This window comes from Primulina huaijiensis, chromosome 6, assembly GCF_012295235.1.
Source record: "Primulina huaijiensis isolate GDHJ02 chromosome 6, ASM1229523v2, whole genome shotgun sequence".
Classification (NCBI taxonomy): domain Eukaryota; kingdom Viridiplantae; phylum Streptophyta; class Magnoliopsida; order Lamiales; family Gesneriaceae; genus Primulina; species Primulina huaijiensis.
In genome coordinates this window covers 16,404,854-16,424,649 of record NC_133311.1, presented here as the reverse complement: position 1 = coordinate 16,424,649, position 19,796 = coordinate 16,404,854, and the positions used below count along the sequence as shown (strand labels likewise).

The 19,796-nt window shown below is 32.8% G+C and overlaps 2 protein-coding genes and 1 long non-coding RNA gene across 4 annotated transcripts; all 3 read left to right on the top strand.

Annotated features, from left to right (window-relative positions):
- The first annotated feature begins 6,315 nt into the window (after positions 1–6,315).
- Positions 6,316–9,017, top strand: LOC140979742 (heat stress transcription factor C-1b-like). Its single transcript, XM_073445296.1, has 2 exons — positions 6,316–6,758; positions 7,918–9,017. Exons 1-2 carry the CDS (start codon positions 6,540–6,542, stop codon positions 8,749–8,751), a joined length of 1,053 nt encoding a protein of 350 aa, XP_073301397.1. The 5' UTR covers positions 6,316–6,539; the 3' UTR covers positions 8,752–9,017.
- Positions 9,018–12,153: 3,136 nt separating this feature from the next.
- On the top strand, positions 12,154–16,617 carry LOC140978677 (uncharacterized). The gene is made up of 6 exons (XM_073443873.1): positions 12,154–12,584; positions 14,153–14,226; positions 14,369–14,491; positions 14,604–15,428; positions 15,513–15,729; positions 15,838–16,617. Exons 1-6 carry the CDS (start codon positions 12,305–12,307, stop codon positions 16,380–16,382), a joined length of 2,064 nt encoding a protein of 687 aa, XP_073299974.1. The 5' UTR covers positions 12,154–12,304; the 3' UTR covers positions 16,383–16,617.
- A 1,065-nt stretch (positions 16,618–17,682) lies between these two features.
- LOC140979367 (uncharacterized) lies at positions 17,683–19,560 on the top strand. 2 transcript variants are annotated; one of them, XR_012175724.1, is made up of 4 exons: positions 17,683–18,097; positions 18,202–18,283; positions 18,402–18,614; positions 19,329–19,547. It is a non-coding gene; the product is annotated as an uncharacterized lncRNA (long non-coding RNA). The 2 variants fall into 2 exon arrangements; XR_012175723.1 differs by having other exon boundaries at positions 17,690–18,097; positions 18,402–19,560.
- The last annotated feature ends 236 nt before the right edge of the window (positions 19,561–19,796 follow it).

The window sequence follows — 19,796 nt, the reverse complement described above, 5'->3', positions numbered from 1 at the left end:
TTGCTGGTGGAATAAATATGTAAAATATTTTATTTTTCCATGTACTCGTATGATAATATTTTATAGTGTGTTATATTTTTAAATATATATTGTATTGTATTTTATTGTCAGTAATTTTATTTCATTGCATATTTTTTTGAAGTTCAAATATGGAAAATGCTATGAACCAAGCTGAAGTTTGCATACCTGATAGTGGTACAACGCATACTATCCTCCGAGATAAAAGATATTTCTTGGAACTAAAACCAACAAAAACAATGGTGAATATAATATCAGGTCCTGTAGACTTGATTAAAGGATGTGGTAAAGCACAATTTTTGTTACCTAATGGTACAAAATTTTTGATCAATGATGCTTTGTATTCACCACAATCGAAAAGAAATTTGTTGAGTTTTAATGATATATATTCCCATGGGTATGATACTCAAACAATAAATGAAGGGAATGAGAAATATATATGTCTTATCACATATAAATCAGGAAAGAAATATGTGATTGAAAAACTATCAATGCTCCCTACTGGATTGCATTATACACATATAAGTCACATTGAATCAAACATGGTAGTTGATAATTCTTCAATATTAACCAATTGGTGAATTTACTTCCCAGACTTTCAATAATTAATGTATGTCTATGAGAATCATTGTTGAGCATCATGTTGCTCATGTACATACACAGAATAGATTGGCTGAATCATTGATTAAACGTCTGCAAATGATTGCTAGACCAATGATTATGAAAACAAAGCTCCCTATTTCTATATGGAGACGTGCAATTTTACATGTTGCTTCATTAATTCGCATCAGACCAAGTGCATATCATAAATACTCACCATTGCAGCTTGCATTTGGTAAAGAACCAGACATTTCTCATTTGAGAATTTTTGGATGTGTGGTGTATGTGCCTATTGCACCACCTCAACGAAAGAAAATGAGACCTCAAAGAAAGATTGGAATTTATATCGGTTATGATAGTCCATCAATCATTCGATATCTTGAACCTCAGACAGGCGACGTGTTCACAGCACGTTTTGCTGATTGTCATTTTAATGAGGAAATCTTCCCAATGTTAGGGAGAGACAATAAACATACCGAAAAGAAAATTACATGATATGTATTATCATTGTTACATCTGGATCCAAGAACACAACAATGTGAAAAAGATGTACAGCAAATTGTGCACTTGCAAAAAATAGCAAATCAAATACCAGATGCATTTACAGATGCAAAAAGGGTAACTAAATCATATATACATGTTGTAAATGCTCCTGCTCGAATTGAAATTCCAAAGAAACAAATTGAATAAAGTCATGATGTCGTAAAACGCCTGAAGCGTGGAAGGCCAGTCGGTTCCAAGGATAAAAATCCTCAAAAAAGAAAATTCATAGAGAAACACAATGATCACAAAATATAGAATGATGTTCCTGAAGAAACACATGATGATCACAAAATAGAGAATGTTGTTCCTGAAGAAACACATGATGATGAAAATATTCTGTCAGAACCACAAACTGACGAGAATCATGAAATCTCTATCAATTATAATATTACTTGAAAAATATGGAACCGAAAAGAAATAGAAGAAATTGATGATATATTTTCTTATAATGTGGCAATCGACATCATTAATGATAATGAAGATCATGAGCCAAAATCTTTTGGTGAGTGTAAAAATCGACAGGATTGGATAAAATGGAAAGATGACATCCAGGTTGAATTGGATTCGCTAAATAAACGTAATGTTTTTTGACCTATAGTCCTTACACCTGAACGTGTAAAATCTGTTGGATACAAATGGGTTTTTATTCGAAAGCGAAATGAAAAAAAATGAAATTGTAAGATATAAAGCTCGACTTGTTGCACAAGGTTTTTCTCAAAGGCCTGGAATTGATTATGAAGAAACGTATTCTCCCGTGATGGATGCAATTACGATTCGGTATTTGATTAGCTTGGCGGTATCTGAAAATTTAGAAATGCGTCTTATGGATCTTGTTACAGCTTGCTTATATGGATCACTTGATAGTAATATATATATATGAAAATCCCTGAAAGATTTAAGATGCCTGAAGCACAAAGTTCAAAACCCAGAGAATGTTATTCTGTGAAATTACAAAGATCATTATATGGGTTAAAACAATCGGGCTGAATGTGGTATAATCGGCTAAATGATCACTTGATGAAAAAGGGATATGTAAATAATTCAATATGTCCTTGTGTTTTCATTAAGAAAACAACATCCGGATGCGTAATTATTGCTGTATATGTTGATGATTTAAATATCATTGGAACGAATAATGAAATTCATGAAGCTGTGTCATACTTGAAGGAAGAATTTGAATTGAAGGATCTTGGAAAAACCAAGTATTGTCTGGGTTTACAAATTGAACAAAAAGAATGTGGAATATTTGTTCACCAGAAAAATTATATAGAAAATATCCTTAAACGTTCTAATATGGATAAATCAAATCCTTTAAGTACTCCAATGGTTGTTAGATCATTAAACATAGAAAAAGATCCATTCCGTCCATGTGAAGATGATGAAGATATTATTGGTTCAGAAATACCATATTTAAGTTCTATCTGTGCCCTTATGTATCTTACAAATTGTACAAGGCCTGATATATCTTTCACCGTAAATTTATTGGCAAGATTTAGCACATATCCAACAAAGAGACACTGGAACGGAATTAAACATATATTCCGTTATCTACGATGAACGACATACTTGGAACTTTTGTATTCAAAAGATGCTAATCCAAGTATAATTGGTTATGCCGATGCTGGATACTTATCTGATCCACACAAAGCACGTTCTCAAACTGGATATGTATTTACTCGTGGAGGCACAACAATTTCTTGGCGTTCACAGAAACAAACACTCGTAACAACTTCATCAAATCATGCCGAGATTATTGCACTACATGAAGCAAGCCGTGAATGTGTGTGGTTAAAATCAATGACCCAACATATCCAAATCTCATGCGGATTATCATTCGACGAAAAGCTTGTGATACTATATGAAGATAATGCTGCATGTGTTGCTCAAATGAAAGAATGATACATAAAAAGCGACAGAACTAAACATATTCCTCCTAAATTCTTCGCATTCACCAAGGAGCTTGAGAAGAATAAATATATTGANATGCGCAATCTACGAAATTTGTGAAGAATTGTTCGTGTCAACATGAGGGGGAGTTTACGTGACTGCACTCTTTTTCCCTTACTATGGTTTTTATCCCAATGGGTTTTTCCTAGTAAGGTTTTTAACGAGGCAGTATAAAAACACGTAATGAAGACAATCATTATGATCATCATCACAAGGGGGAGTGTTGAAATTTAATATTTTAATATTTAATATTTGAATATTGAATGTTGAAAATTTGAATGTTGAAAATTAGGTAAAATTAGGTGTTGAATATTGAAATTTGTGTGTGATGATGAAGGTAATGATGTAATTTATTTTTGGATTATTTGTAAAGATTTTCTATAAATAGATCTCTCATTTGTGAAGAAAATCACAATTGAGTCGAGAGAAAAATATTATAAAGTGTGTAGTGTGATAATTTTGAGAGCTTGAGATTTTTAATTTTTACCGTAAATTTTTGCTTTTTCACAACAATTTTATATTATTTTTCCTAAATTTTCTAAATGGTAATGCTCGGTGATGATTGAACTTTTTAATATTTAAAAATTTAATCCATCATTTTGTTGGATGACTTTTTTAAATATATATATTTTTTAAAAAAATTATTTTTATCTGCTTAGTAGTCTTTGTCTTGTCGATTAAATTAGAATCATGGTCGAGGAATCAAATTTTATGATAATATTTTTACTCAAATAATATTAAAATATCGAATATTTTTAAGTCAAATCATAAGACTTTTCTATTTATAAAGAGAGCATTATTATTATTATTATAATTAATATTATTATTATATTAACTCAAAGTGCTTAACAAGTGTCAGCGCCTAAAAATAGCCACGCCTAACACATAACAATGTAGTCAAGCTCTGAGCCAAGTGCGTGCTTCCACGCGCAATCAAAGGGTGTAGAGTGGGAGGCCCACCCACGTGGGCTAACCCCCCCCTCCCCCCCCCAATTTTTCTTTATTTTTCTAAAAGTTTTCTATAAAACGGAAATTATAATAAAAAAATAATAATAATCGGAAATTATAAAGAAACAGAAATAATCTAACGGTTATTTCAATATTTTGATAAAAAATAAAAATTTCACCGACAAATACTCATCAATCTTCACAAATTATTTTATTAAACTTAGGGCTGATTCGGTACAGTATACCGATTTTTTCAAATAAAATCGTATATAATATCGAAAATTTTAGTACCGAGAAAATAGATATCGTACCAAAATTTCGGTATGGTATATATTTCATTCCGTTCTTACCAACACATCCGATATATCGGTTTTTTGGTAAGGTATCAGTAAATACCGTCTATACCGAATTCATATAAAAAAAACTGTTAAGTTCTATTTTCAACTAATCTTGGGAAAATACGGAAGTTAGATGGACCAATATTTCACAAATGTCAAGAAGTGATCATTTTTTAGCGTATTTGGATAATTCCAATCCAGTTATTTAAAAGAGGGTTATCAACATTCAACATGAGTTAACAAGACTGTCTTTAACCACATATTGGGAAAAACACAAGAACAAAAACAACCAATCGACAAAATCTACTAAAACGCCATAAAGGAATACAATTGAAATGTTTACTTCTTAAAATACTGCTAGATTTTTTTTTTATAAAAAAACTAAAACTCGAAAGTACATTTAAATACATGCATGCGATAACAATTATCAATAACACATTTAAAATGAAAGTAGTCATCTATTAGTAAAAATACTGCAGCTAAAAATAAGAGTAATCGTGAAACCTTAGAATGTCGTGTAAAATAAAACAAATGTTAAGCATGCAAAAATCATGACAAACCATCGACATGTAAAAACGAAAATGTATAAAAATATTCATGTTCACTCCTAACTGATAAATATAATGTGCGAAAAATATGGTTCTCGAGGTTAGCGTGCGCACATCCAGTCCTGTCTACTCGATCTTCGGCGCCTCCAGTCTCCTCATCAATATGCTCACCTGTATCAATCGCGCTTAGTGAGTCTAAATGTTCAACATACCTGAATCGTTATAACAAGCACATATACATAACATGCAACAGTGAAAAATACTGTAATTAACATACATTTCATGATCTTAAAAGCAGAAACTTAAACATATCGATATATGCAGTATACTTCGGTATGATAAATACGATATACTGAAATTTTGATATTTTTTCTCAGACTTAATTAAACAAACACATTATTCTAATCTAAAAATCTTTTCTCTATGATCTTATTTTGCCGCATCAAAATGTGATTTTTATCTTACGTTATACTATTTCATTTTAAATTTATAATAAAAAAAGTAATTTTAAATAAATCATATTCGTAAAATAATATGAAATAATTTTAAGTAATAAAAAATTAACAATAATATTATTATTTATTTAACCGGAGTAAATAATGAAAAATAAAATAAATATGAGCAAATGAATAAATAATAAGTGTTAATTAATGTAAGATACTGAAGATATTACTATAATACGTGTAACATATGAATACCATGCTTTTTGAGAAAGGGACGTGTTATGACATCCCCACTCTAAAAAGTTAAAACATTGGCTCCACTATTTAACAATTCTATTTTTATTTCCTACAAAAAATTTATATATATTTTTTCTCAATATAAATAAATAAAAATTATTTTTTTGCTAATTTTTTCAGAAAATATATATTTACCACATTTTATTTAAACTTCGTATTACTTTCAAAGTTACTCAATTATTGTAAATATGTAATAAATTCCAAAATATATCAATTTTAATAATCATTAAAAAATATATAATAATATCAACATAGAAAATTCTATATGATGTCTCACAACCTCCTACAAATTTTCGAGTATTATTTCGACATGAAGCTATGCAAACTTAGAGAACCGAGCGGTAAAATTTAGTAAAATCGTTTCAATAATCAATTTTGTGAAATAAATATATGACTAATCATATTTATTAAAAAATAATAATTTATTCACAATTATAAGTAGAACCGACCATCTCATACAAACTTACTATTACTTAAATGGCTGTGCTGTATCGTCCAGCTCACCCCATTCCCACGCGCTGGCCAACCCAGACTCACACACGTGGCTCCTTCGTAAAACTGGACCACAAACATCACTCTCAGGCTACAGTCGCGTGTCTCACAACCTTCTACAAATGGTTAATTAAAATCTCATTTCAGAGTGAGCTCCGACCCCCAAATCCAATCCCCCATGAAATTTCAACCCCATCTTTTTGAGCTCCACGTTACCACTTATTCCACTGTGTAATGGCACCAATCCCACCTCCCCTTCTCCCCATCGAGATTTAGCCCAATGTTGTTTTTTGTTTGACTCTGTTTCTGGAAAAGGTTCCTTTTTATTTGTGGGATTGGATTGAAGGGAAAGATTTCTGCGTGGGATGGAGGGGGTTGGTGGTAGTGGCGGTTGTGTGACCGCGCCGTTTGTGATGAGGACTTATCAAATGTTGAATGATGCGTCGACGAATACTTTGATCACTTGGGGTAGTGGGAACAACAGCTTTATCGTTTTGGAGCCATTGGAATTCTCGCGGAGGATTTTACCCGTGTATTTCAAGCACAGCAATTTCGCTAGTTTCGTGCGTCAGCTCAATACATATGTGAGTGATTCGTGAGCTTCTGATTTGATTGCTTCTGAGTTAGAGGTGGATTTTGTGGGATTTTCAATTGTTAATCTGTGATTGTTTTGTGGGATTTTTTTGCTTGGTTTTGTTTTTTGTTTTTCCACATGTTCTGAATTCGGGTACTCGAGAGACTAGTCGATTTTTCAGCTCGGCCAATGGATAACGGCATGGATGAACAGTAGGAGAGCATCTCTGTTGTCTCTCAAAGCAGAAAATTTTTAAGTCTTATATTTATATCTAAAATTATTACTGTGGATCAGTTTATTTTCTTGCAAACAATCTTTGACCGAGAAACATGATTTAGCTGCGATTCCTTTTTCGAGTTTTCATGAAGCTTTTTCTTTCTTCTTTTTGGTATGCCGCCACACCTATTTGCATCCCATTACCATTTGCACTATTGGAATACTAGCAGCTGAACAGAATTTGGTTCATTGACTAGTTGTCTACTTGAAGGAGTTACTTGAGAATGATTTGGTATTTTTTGACATCTTTATTTACTTGGAAGATTAACGTTGTTATACGCATGTTAGTAGGGAAATTAAGTTTGACTTGCCTTGTGGGATAAAAATTGATTAACAGCAATCCAGTAAATCTATATTTCTAGAGCTTCTGAGAAACACCACACTTTTGTTGTATCACACAAAGCAATTATGCCGAATCATATATGGCCACACTTCTTGTGGCTATGCCTGTTCGGATTATTTACCATTACTTCAAGCTCTCTTATTTTTGGCGATTTTTTTCTTGTGAACTTACTAAAAATTGTGGTGGAAAAGTTTCGTTTTGCACTTTGCTCACTTATATACAACTCAAATCTGATATGCATGTGATTCAAAGATATAATTTCTACGTGAATGATATGATATACAGAGGCCCCCTTCCATTGTATTGATTTATGACTTATCCTAGTGAGGTGTTTCATTTTTTTTTTTTGGCTTTTATTCATTATGTGTATTGATGACTTTCCCTTTGATGTGGAGTTCATCCTAGTATTTTCTGTAAGTTGTGGCTTAAAGTTTGGTCCTTGAATACTGAATTTTCTAGTGAATTTTATCCCAGAGCTCGGTAGGACTCTGTTTGTATTGTTTGGATCGAAAAACAATTTCCCTTTAATTTAACCTTTAATTTCCATCAGGGATTCAAAAAGGTCGATCCAGATCGCTGGGAGTTTGCAAATGAATGGTTCTTACGTGGTCAAACACAGATATTGAGCAACATTGTTCGGAAAAAGCATAGTACTAAAACTTACACTTCTCATCGCAAAATCGAAGATGGTGAATTTTGTGATGAGAAGGAGCTAGTGTTGGAGATTGCAAAGCTGAGGCAAGAGCAAAAGAGTCTAGAACAAGAGCTAGAGAGCTTGACTCGTAGGCTTGAGGCAACAGAGAAACGACCTCAACAAATGATGACTTTCTTGTACAAAATTGTAGACGACCCTGATATTTTACCCCGGATGATGCTTGATAAAGAAAAGACAAGGCATCTATTGTTTAGTGACAGCAAAAAGAAGCGAAAGCTAATGATGTCTTCTACAACTTCATCAAATTCTTCATCGGGAATGGCTATGTCGAGCTCATCAATCGAGAGTGAAGAAGATCGAGAAGGTAACACTTTTAAGGAAACAATGACAATTTCCTCCCCGGATGGAAATTCGAATGCCAAGATTTGCTGCCAATCGTCGACAGAATTCAAGTTATCATCACCCAAGTTGTTACATCAGAGACAAAGCATAGGCGTGCCTGCAATTAGTCAAGAACGTCCCAATCCTTCCAGTTTCACGAGCTCATCGATGCTAAGCTCGTACAATGAAAATGGTGTCTTTGGGGCCGTTTCACTTCCTATAGATAACCACATGGACTATAGTAACTTTGAAGGATTTAATGGTGGTTATTTTGGAGAACTGTTAACTTGGGAGAATGATAATGACACACTACCTCATCCATTCTCATCCTGGGAGAGTGGCCTTTAGCAAGTATTAGACTTTCATTGGGATTTAGACATTTTTAGGCAATTAAGTTCTCATCTATTCCTTCTGTAGCCAGAGTAAGTTCGTTGTACGATAAATTATGCTATATATTTGCGTGTCTTTCGGATATTTTCACACATGTAAGTAATTATATGTGATAAACTGGAAGTGTAATTCGTTGTAACATCTGTTGGTTTTACAGGTTGCAAATTTGTAGCATAGACATGTCATGGTGTGGGTGATGTATATTTTCTGTCCCATTTCTTTGAGCCATCTATTTTTGCTTTGCACCGTAGCAAAGTAAAATAATCCACACAATTTAGCCTCTAGGATATCAAATTCATGTGAATCCCAATAAGTCAACTAGATAAATAAAACTCTTCCGAACAACCCGGAAGACGAGGGTTGGTTTGTGTTGTTTTTTATCTTTCCCTCTCCTGCAAATAGTGTCAGTACACCCCATGGATGATGACTCCCAACTAAAAAATGTTTCTTATTTTAGCATTAGATTGCGATGATAGTGTATAACACAAATTGTGCATCAATAGATAATTAGAGATAAATTTTCCACACTATTTTATAATGTGGTTGATGTAGCCAAAAATTGTGATTATCCGAAGTACTCTGCAGGTTCGTAAATCTGAATTACTCCGCAAGTTCGTAAACGAATTCAAGTAATCGTAAAAGGATATTCTAGCTAGCTCGTAAACGGGTCCAAGTAGCTGGTGGAGAGAAATCTTTGTGGGTTATCACATGCGTCACAAACAAACGTCAGAGGCGCCGGGGTTTGCCCGGCGTAAACACTCCGACGCTCAAATCAAAAAACAATTTAAAGATGCTAATTGAGAGTTAAAAAGTTTAAGCATAAAATCTTCTCCTCTTGGATAATGAGAATCTATCTCCTATTTATAGATTGTTTTTGGAGTGTCTATCGGGCTTGGGCCTTTATAATTAATTTGAGCCTCAATAATGAATTGAATAATTTAATTGGGGGCTTGGGTTTTTATAATTAATTTGGACCTCAATAATGGATTGAATAATTAAATTGGGTCATTTTTGGGCCTTGAATTGAATAATTAAATTGAGTCATTAACCCATCAGTGGTAAATTTCTTCAAGTAAAAGTTGTCCTCCAGAATCTTTTCTAGAAAAGTTTCAATTTTACCATGACCAATTAAGAAGCTTGAAAACAATGTTTTCGATTTGTTTTATTTTTTAAAGTAAAAATATAAATGGAGTCCAGATCATTTTCATTTCTTGACAGTTGTCGGTACCTCGTGTTTTTATCTAATTGTAGTTCTTGATGGTGCAATGCTAATGGATTTAATCCAGAGTTTAAATGTGAGCACATTAATCATCAATAAATACGGACAGAATCGGGGTGACAGAGGTAAAATTATTATAATAGTGGCACTTAATTCATGGCAAAATTTTGCATAACTAGGATGTCAGATCTAGCAAATGTATAGTAGTTAATTAAAATGTAAATTTTGTTTTAAAATATTAAAATGTTAAAATTAAATCAAATCAATGTGACAAATAAAAATTTAATGAGAAAAAATTAATATAAATCCATCTGGTTTTAAAATATAAGTTGATTTGTTATATTTTCTAATGTCCTATAAGACGTTAATGGTCTACTTTAAATCTTTGGGATTATTTCAACTTATCCTCTTCACATTGAACCTAAACGATTCAGGTTTATTGGGATTCAATTTTTTTTTTTTTTTAAATGTGAACGAATTGGATGTATATTCACTTAAGATATCATTCGAGATCAATGATTAGACATTAGCTGAATTAGACATTCTTATTTGATTCAATACTTGATTCAAATTTTACGAAATATCATAGTTATTTGTACTACTTTATTAAGTTTGAGACACTTAGAGTAACTAACTTTGGTGTCATGGTCTGTTTTAATAATTATATATATTAATAAAATGTTAAAATTTTAATGTAAGTTATGTGTAGTTCAGCGGATAAAGTCATTGTTGGTTGGAGTTTAGGTTATAGGTTCAATTCTTATTGAAATCATTTTTTATTTTTTTATTTTTCAATTTATTTTTTAATTTATATATCAAAATCACAGTGTAATTCCTCACTATTTCTTATAATGATACTTTGATCTTCATTTAAATATAAATCAAATGAATTACAAAAAAAATATTATAACACTAATAAATTATTATGTTTGTAACGAGTAAGTGGGTGGGTTTTATGTTAATGGTAAAATTCATATATTTAAGAATTAATTAATGTTAGTGTCTTTGAGCATACTACATTTTTCTTTGATAGTAGCCAAAACAACTAAATTATCCATACTAAGTCTGAAGAGTTTAGACTATAACTTTATTTACATACTGATAAACGAATTGTTATTATTATTTTCATAATAATAAATGTATCGTCATACTATTGTTATTAAGATCTCTCAAATAGAGACAAAAAATATACAGTTTTTGGTTTTTCAAATTAAAAATAACTAAGAAAGTATTTGGATACATTTTTATATTCTAAAAATCTCAAAAAACGTTTGTCAATTGTTATTTGAAATTTAAATTTGTAGAACATTTTTTTTAAAAATATTTTATAAAAATATTATCTAAATACATACTTTAATTTTTTTATATTATAAAACACTTAAAAAAACTTTAAGGTACATGTCTAAACGAAATTATATTTTTTAAAAATAATGAAATGGAAGAACCAAAACGTACTCAATAATTGCTATAGCTTTATTTTATTCAGTAGGAAAACGGGAGATTTTAGTAAATAAACTATACTCCAGGGACCTTCGGTGAGGGATTATAATTCCCGCAACTTCCTGCGAATTTCCTCAATATCGAGAAGACAATCTCTGCTCAAGGTATTCATCACTAGGTTTCGGTTCGATTTTCAATTTTTTATTTCGATTTTTTGATTTTCGGTTTTACGAATGTATAATCTAATATCCGTTTTCTACCGAATTGTTCGGTTATTTCGATTTTGATACCATTATTTAAATTAATAAAAAAAATATATTTTAAAATATAATATATTATCTTTTTACATGATTTCATATTAAAACATTTAAATATAAAGTCTAAATGAATTATATAAACAACAATCAACTAAATATTATTCAAAATAATTTATCATTTATTAATATCATCTAAAAAAATATATAATAAAAATAAAATTATTAATTAAATGAAATTTCGTTTTCTCGGTCAGTTCAGTTTTGACATATATAATTCGAAATCGAATCAAATAAATTTTGGTTTTAATATTTATATCTGAATTATAAAATTAGATTTTTGTTTCGAATTAATGTTCAATTTTTTGGATTTAAATTTTTAATTTTTTCGATTTATTCAATGTTTGAACAACCCCCGTGTCCACCGTTCCTTCCCAATCGTGAAAACCTAGGCCGCCCACTATAAATTTCACTTTCAAAATCAGATGATACGTTAGAAATTAGAAAAGAAAAAGAAATCAATCAAAGAACGGAAATTCCTCTCTAAACTGCATCCCTCCCTGTTTCCAAATCTCCGGCTGTTTCTACTCCTGAATTGATGGGGGCGATGGCGAATGATTCAACGGATTCATATGTCGATTGGGAGGAGGTGGTGGTGTCGAGCGAGAAGGGGCGGCGGGAGGTCCATTACTACCTCAAGCGCAACGGTGGAGGGGCGGATCTGGTGGTGGTAGGAAAAGAGAAGAGCGTCAGGCATATGTCCTATTTTTATGCGATGAAAGATAACAAGGCCTTGCTTTCGAATTTTAAGCGTTTCTCCATCTTGAAGCTGAGGTCGAGAAGAGAAGTTATTGATTGGCTAAAGTCGATTCTTACAGGTAGTTATCAAACTTTATGCCTTTGTTTTAGGATTAACGGGGAGAGCAGTTTTTCTTGTTTTCACGGTTCTTTCTGCGTTTCCTCTAGTTATTTGTGAAATTTGAATTTATTAATTGGGGTGGTAAATTTTTTAATCTTTTTTTTTTCCAAGATTTGATTTTTCGGTGATTTTGGGTTTCTCTTATTAGATGTGTGCTGAAACCGTGCACGTGTGGGAGTTTTTAAAAATGAAATCCCTTTGACGGGATGGGTTTCGTTTTGGATTCGTATTGATCTACAAATGAAATTCAGTAAAAGTAGAAGCGATATTCTTGTTTTAAGTCCGTTTTAAGCGTTATTATTGTTCTGTGCGTGAACTATATTTTGAGGATAAATATGTTCTTTTAGCACGGGAGACTCACTTTTAAGATGAGAAAAGAAACATACGGGAGATTCGTTAAGGATTCGTTAAGTTTTTTTACAGAGGTTTTCATTTTTTTTCCTCAAAACTTTAGCGCGTGTAATTTCTTGAATCCAGCAAGTACTCGACGGATGATACGGTTTTTATGTATTTTTTGGAATTTTTTATGGGTACTCAATCATCTCGTTCCGCGTAAAATTCTTTTGCTCGAGCTCTCAACTCGCTTTTGCATGTTTTGGTTGATGTAATTTTCTGAATTTTTTTAACGTTAAACGGTCTATGAGATTGTGTTCGAATTTTAAATTTGCCATCTTTCACTCCTGGAAATGAAACTTTTTTCTTAAATTGTCTCTTTTTATATGGAGCTTAGCTTCTCTTGGTTGTTTCCTGACCCGGGGCAAAAAANAAAAAAAAAAAAAAAAAAAAAAAAAGCACTCCTGGAAATGTTTTTTTTTTCTCTTTTTCAACGGATCTTAGCTTCTCTTAGTTGTTTCCTAACCCGGATTTTTTTCTTTTGGGAGGCCGAATGTTGGCCAAAAAAAAAAATCATTTTCTTGTTTTAGAGGACACTTTTAGCTTGCTTAGAAGACAATTCAAGATCAGTATCGCCCTGTTTCACGAAATGTTTTGTTTCCAAATAGGTTATTGTTAATCTGCAGTCAAATGTACTTTCACCTGGAATTAATTTGTTAATCGTTCTCGATTATTTGTTCATTGCATTTTTGCGAGGGTTCTTCAATTTTAGTCTTATATTTGGATTTTTTCGTACTTCTGCTAGGGACGTTTGGCTTTTCTCAACTCTTTTGTTTTATCTGGCTCGAGGAATAGTGGAATACTTATTCGACTTATAGCAACTACAAGGTTCTTTTTCTTTTTAGGAAAACCTTAGTGCATCGGATGTATTATAACGTTCGATGGAGGTTTTTTATGAGTTATATGAAACTTTTGCAACCTTGGTCACTTTTCTCCTCTATCTCAGGACTTGTACTATTTTTTGATATCTATGATTTGTTTTTGCTATTTCATATACCACTCTTTGCTTTTCTTATGAGGTTGTCAAATAGTGTTAATCATGCTTCCATACCTTAGTGTTGATGTGGATGGNTTTTTTTTTTTTTTTTTTTTTTTTTTTTTTTTTTTTTTTTTTTCCCGTGAATCCGGTTTCAGGTGAGCGAGCTGATGGTTACTTTGGGCGGTTTGGAGATGACCTGGAATGCAAATTGGACCTTGACAATATTAAGGTTAGAGAATATGTTCTTTTCTTTATTTTCTTCAGATCCAGTCACTTTCTCCTGTAATATACCCGGATGAACAATACATTTTATATTACCTTTCTTATACAATACATTTTATATAACCATTCTTATTCTGAAAAATTTGTAGGATGCCCAAACACTGTGTTTGAGTCAGTATATGACTGAGTTCATGTGGATAGGTTCCCCATGGACTTGCCGAAAAAGACGGAGGCACTATGAATCATTCTGTCGCAATGGTGTTGTAATATCCGTGAGTTTCTATCAGCGCTAATCATCTCAATTGTTTTATTTGTAGTTTTTGGCTTAAAACTATTTTAGTTGTGCTTTCTTTTTAACTGGTTTCATGTTTCTGTGACTTGCAGGTTCAAAACTTTGTATATGTATTGGCAGAAGAAGGCAAACAACTTGTTGCTTACTTGGATGATATGTTTGAAGACCCTCGAGGCAACAAGATGGTTGTGGTACGATGGTTTCACCGAATTGATGAGGTTGGTTTTATTTTGCCTCATAATTATAATGACAGAGAGATTTTCTTTTCTCTTTGTCTTCAAGATCTCAGTGTTGAATGCGTAGATGGACAAGCAACGGTCCTCAGTCCAGAGCATTATGAGAAATTTATGAGCAAATATTCGAGCATGGGGTTGGAGCCTTTTGTGTGTTATAGACAGTTCGATAATGATGATGTAAAGCCATTTGATGTAACAATCATAAAGGGCTACTGGAAACAGGAACTGTTGAAGGAAATGTCTTCTCCTTCAGTACTCGAACCAATTGATGAGGACTGGGAAGTAAAGTTCTCTCTTGGCGATGACACTGTTGGTTGTAGACCCAACAAGAGAATTCACTTGTCTAAAGAGAGTGAAATATTCTCAAACCCTTCTAACAAAAGAGAGCAAGGCGGAAATCTAAAAGTTTGCTCTGGAGATTCTGTTGATCAAAAAGGAAATTTGAAAATTGACAGTTGGAAAGAAGGTTGCTCCCATGCATCTTTTTCTAAGCTAGATGATGCTATGCTATCAAATTGTTGGCAGCACTTGACTGTTGGCTCTCGAGTCGAATTGCTCTCAGAGGATAGCGGGGTCAGGGGTTGTTGGTTCAGGGCATTGATCATCAAGAAGCACAAAGATAAGGTGAAAGTGCAATATCAAGATGTCAAGGATGCAATCGACGACTCAAAAAATCTTGAGGTGGGTATAACGTTATTTCTTCTCCTTTTATTGTAAAAGCCTAGCTGCATTTTTTTTCTCATGTTTTGTTTTTTCATTCTGTAGGAGTGGATCTTGGCATCTCGACTAGCTACACCTGACATTTTAGGTATCCGGATCTCTGGAAGGGCCATTGTTCGGCCGACCCCGTTATCTGATGAGGGAAGTGGTTCCTCTGTAGTAAATGTTGGAAGCGTTGTTGATGCTTGGTGGCATGATGGATGGTGGGAAGGAATTGTCATCAAGAACAATTCCGTAAATAAGATCCATGTTTATTTCCCAGGTGCATATCTTTACTTTGGATTTCTTAAATTGTTCTGTCTCTCACGATTAATACCTCGGATTATTCTTCTTGGACTTAACTGTGAAATAAATCCTGATTAATTTGCAGGGGAAAAGAATGAGCAGATTTTTAGTGTTTTTGACTTGAGGAGGTCACACGAATGGATTGATAATGGGTGGAAAAATATCAAGGACAGGCCAGAGGTCATCTCAACATTGCTCGAGCGAGAAACACTGTTAAGTACAAACAACGACGCTGATGTTAAAATGGAGGCTGGTTCGTTTGGTAAAGGTGATTTTAGTCTTCCAGTGGATACCTATGATTTACCTAAAAAGGCTTCAGAAATTTGTGGCCCTATGGAGATCCATGATATCAAGATGCTGAATGATTTAGAAACCATACGAGATCTCTCAAAAGATCTTTTGCTTACTCAATTGAGATGGAAATCATCTGGTAAGAGAAGGCGTAGCCGGAGCCCAGTTAATAAGTTGCTGTATGTTGCAAATGGTGATTACTTAGGAATGCATTCGTTTGAGAAATTCTTGGTCAATCCATCCTTGAAGTTCGATCCAGACGACTGCAAATATTCCAGTGATTCTCACTTTAACTCATCAGTTGTCTCCTCCATGACAAGCTTGGTCATGTCTAGATGACTTTTTTGAAATCTTAGTCAATCCATCCTTCAATTCGTGTTTAGCTTAAAGTTTCTAGGATTGTATATAATCTCTTCTTAGAACATTCCTTTTTAACATCCATGTTTTTGTTTTTTTTTTACTGGTGAGTCAGTCACTCATGTATAGCTGAATTGATTTTTAGTACAGTACTGTAGTTTGTCAATAAGTATGTTCCTGTTGCTTGCGAAGCATGTCTGGTGATTTATTTATTATTTAATATACATAAAAGGACAGAGAAGTAAGTTGGCGTTATCTCACGAGCTGTACTTTTGATGCTTTCAATATAAATTTGACTGAATGTCGTAATATTGGGTGCCAAAAAAGAAAATTTGTGGACATGTTTTAAAAAAAGCCCTAAAATTCATATGTAACATTAAAGTTTTAATTACTCGCTAAAATAGATATGTTTAAACTGCACTGAGTTCATTTAGGTTCATACGAGCACATTGTGAAATGAAGATCAAGAAAAAGTACGTGTAAATTTGCGGTGGACATATATAATTTATCGACCTCACGTTAACATTTCGATAAAACAAATTTAAAATTAAATAAATGCAAAGTAACAGACTGAGACTGTATATTGAACGATGACAAGACAAAAATGAAAAACATACTGATGACATTAAGAAGATAGATTTTTTCGATAAAAAATAAGACGCGTGGTATTGTTTTGGCTTACTTTGTGAATGCCCATATATTTCAACATTTAGACGGCTGGTATTAGTTCAAACTAGCCTTATCATCTAGCACAACCTAAAGACGTGTTTGGAATAGTCAACCGAAGCAAATTTATCTCTTTGTTACATGTTTATTTATTTGATTTAAATTTATTCTTGATATATGTCACGGTGGCACTATCCATCCTTGTATATTTATGAACCACCTATAAAATTTATGTGACCCTATTTCAAATAACGATGACATGTTTAATTTTTAAACCTTATTATATAAATTTCACTAATTAAAATGAATACACTTTTTAAAAGCTACCATTTTGATTCGTTGGTGGGTTATTTATTTATTTATTTATTATTAAAATATGTGATAGGATAACTATTCTTCATAATTTAGTTTATAAAATGGAAGAAGACTAAAGAAACACTTGTGTGGGCTACTATCACACTAAGCCTGATTGGATCAATCCAACCAGTCAGTCTAGCAATCGAGAGTTTTAGTCTTAGAAGCAACTTTAATACAATAATTGTATGTTAAGCAAGCCAAACAGAGGGGCCTGCTTTCACAAATTGTAATCAACCCATCTTTGTCAACTTCGAAGTTTCCAATTCATTTACAACTTTTGCTCTTCCTAAATCTCCATTTTCTCCAACATACCAACCCCGGTGAGTGGTTTTCTACTGCCCATCTCTCTATACTACAAAGGTGGAACATAAAATAAAGTTACATATATATATATATATATGTATATATAGTCCCTTTTATCATTTTGGTGGGCGGATTGTGTGTCAAATCCTTTTCATACTGAACTGCCAAAAGTCTTGGATATTCGAGCATCACAAGATGAATATGAGCCTTTTGTTTTAAACGTTATAGTTTTGTGATATTTATGCTGAAGTTTGACAATGTTTGGATGGCGGAAGAATGAACTGGTTAACACCGCTGTGTTAGACGGTGCGCCTTCCCCACAAACTAACGCTACTAGCCTTGCAGCTATTGAATCATTAGCCATACCTCAAGTGAGTTCTTTCTCTTTCTCTTCATTTTCGTTCTTGAATATAAAAAATATGTTTCCCTCTTGATTAAATACATCAAAATATTATTGATTATGGCTTCAAAGTAGGTTCAAGAAGTGGTGTTCTTAGTTGATTTCCAGTGCGAAAGGTGCCAACAGAAGGTGGCTAAAATCATGTCCAAAATGAATGGCAAGCATTACTTTTTTAACATGTACATCGATAGTCCAAATTGAATATATAAAGATCAATTCTTTCGTATCAATCAAATGCATGTAATATTCTAATTTAATTTTCTCATTTTCAGCAGATATTCAATCTGTGGTTATTAATGTGTTGGAGAAGAAGGTGACACTGGTTTGTACTTACTCAACTACTGCTAAACATATAGCTAAATCAGCCCAACAAAGTTCATGGACGCGGCTGTTTCGTTATTCGTGTACTAGCTAGTTAATACAATAAATGAAAGGCCAGGAATGACCCTATCCGAGATGATCCGTGTATGCCTTATTCAGATGCTCAGGTAATTGACTCGTCCAGTTCGGAGCACATTTCAACAAATTATTTTGGGTTAATATTCGTTTTGGCTCTTCTTGTTTGTTGTTTTTCTCGAAATCGTCCCTCTTATTTCCGGGCCGTCAAATTAATCCCTTGTGTTTATTTAACCCATCATCTCCATGTTAAAAATGAACTGAGATTCCTCTTAGATCATCTGATACACTATCTTCTTCTTATTTCTCCCAACAGAAACAACATATGATTTACTTTTCATTAGAATATAGTTTGAAACAACATAGAAAACTATTCACATAAATTCGATCATTAAAAAAAGAAATTACCATCGCAGAAATTCGATCACTATACAATGGAAAAAGAATTTGCAAATAAGGATAAACTAATAGTTACAACACAAAATAAATCATTAAAAAATAAATAATAATTGTAGAAATTGTTACGGGTTGATGACGAAATAGCTCAAATGGTATCTGGAATAGTTAAAGGTAGGTTATAGCCTTCGATTTCAGCTTCACATTGTCTGCATTTTTTATTGTAGTTTGATTGTTCTTTCAACCTCACGATCAAGATTAAACGAAAATGACCGAAAATCACGAATAAAAGCTGAAAAACGAAGAAAATTGAGACGAAAGCAATTGACTTACCAACGACCTTATTCCGAAATCTTCGTGCTTCGATTTGGTGTCGTTTAACTTACTGTTCTTCAATTTGGGAAAAACAGGGGAAACATATCGTGTATCAGACGATTTCAGAGGATATGAGCCGAATCTTTAACAGGAAGATGACGGGATGTAATGTGTAATTTCGCAGTCTGAAAAGAAATGAACGATTTCGAGTAAAATGACGAACAATAAAATGTGTACTAACCCGTAGATTTTATTTACTTGTATGAAATTTTAAAATGGTTGATTAATATAATAATCCAATAATAATAATAAGTGGTTCAAATGTGATACACTTGCCAATAGCCGAGGATTTTTCACTACTTAATAAAAACGTGTGTGAGACGGTCTCACAGGTCGTATTTGTGAGACGAATCTCTTATTTGGGTCATCCATGAAAAAGTATTATTTTTTATGCTAAGAGTATTATTTTTCATTGTGAATATGTGTAGGGTTGACCCATCACATGAGACCCACTCTATTTATATTGTAGTTATATTAATCACAATATATTTGAAATAAATTAT

Coding starts and splice junctions, on each gene's coding strand:
- LOC140979742 (XM_073445296.1), top strand. CDS start 6,540: ATGGAGGGGGTTGGTGGTAGTGGCGGTTGTGTGACCGCGCCGTTTGTG. Junction 6,759..7,917: donor TGCGTCAGCTCAATACATAT/GTGAGTGATTCG, acceptor AATTTCCATCAG/GGATTCAAAAAGGTCGATCC.
- LOC140978677 (XM_073443873.1), top strand. CDS start 12,305: ATGGGGGCGATGGCGAATGATTCAACGGATTCATATGTCGATTGGGAG. Junction 14,492..14,603: donor GCAATGGTGTTGTAATATCC/GTGAGTTTCTAT, acceptor TGTGACTTGCAG/GTTCAAAACTTTGTATATGT. Junction 15,730..15,837: donor GATCCATGTTTATTTCCCAG/GTGCATATCTTT, acceptor ATTAATTTGCAG/GGGAAAAGAATGAGCAGATT.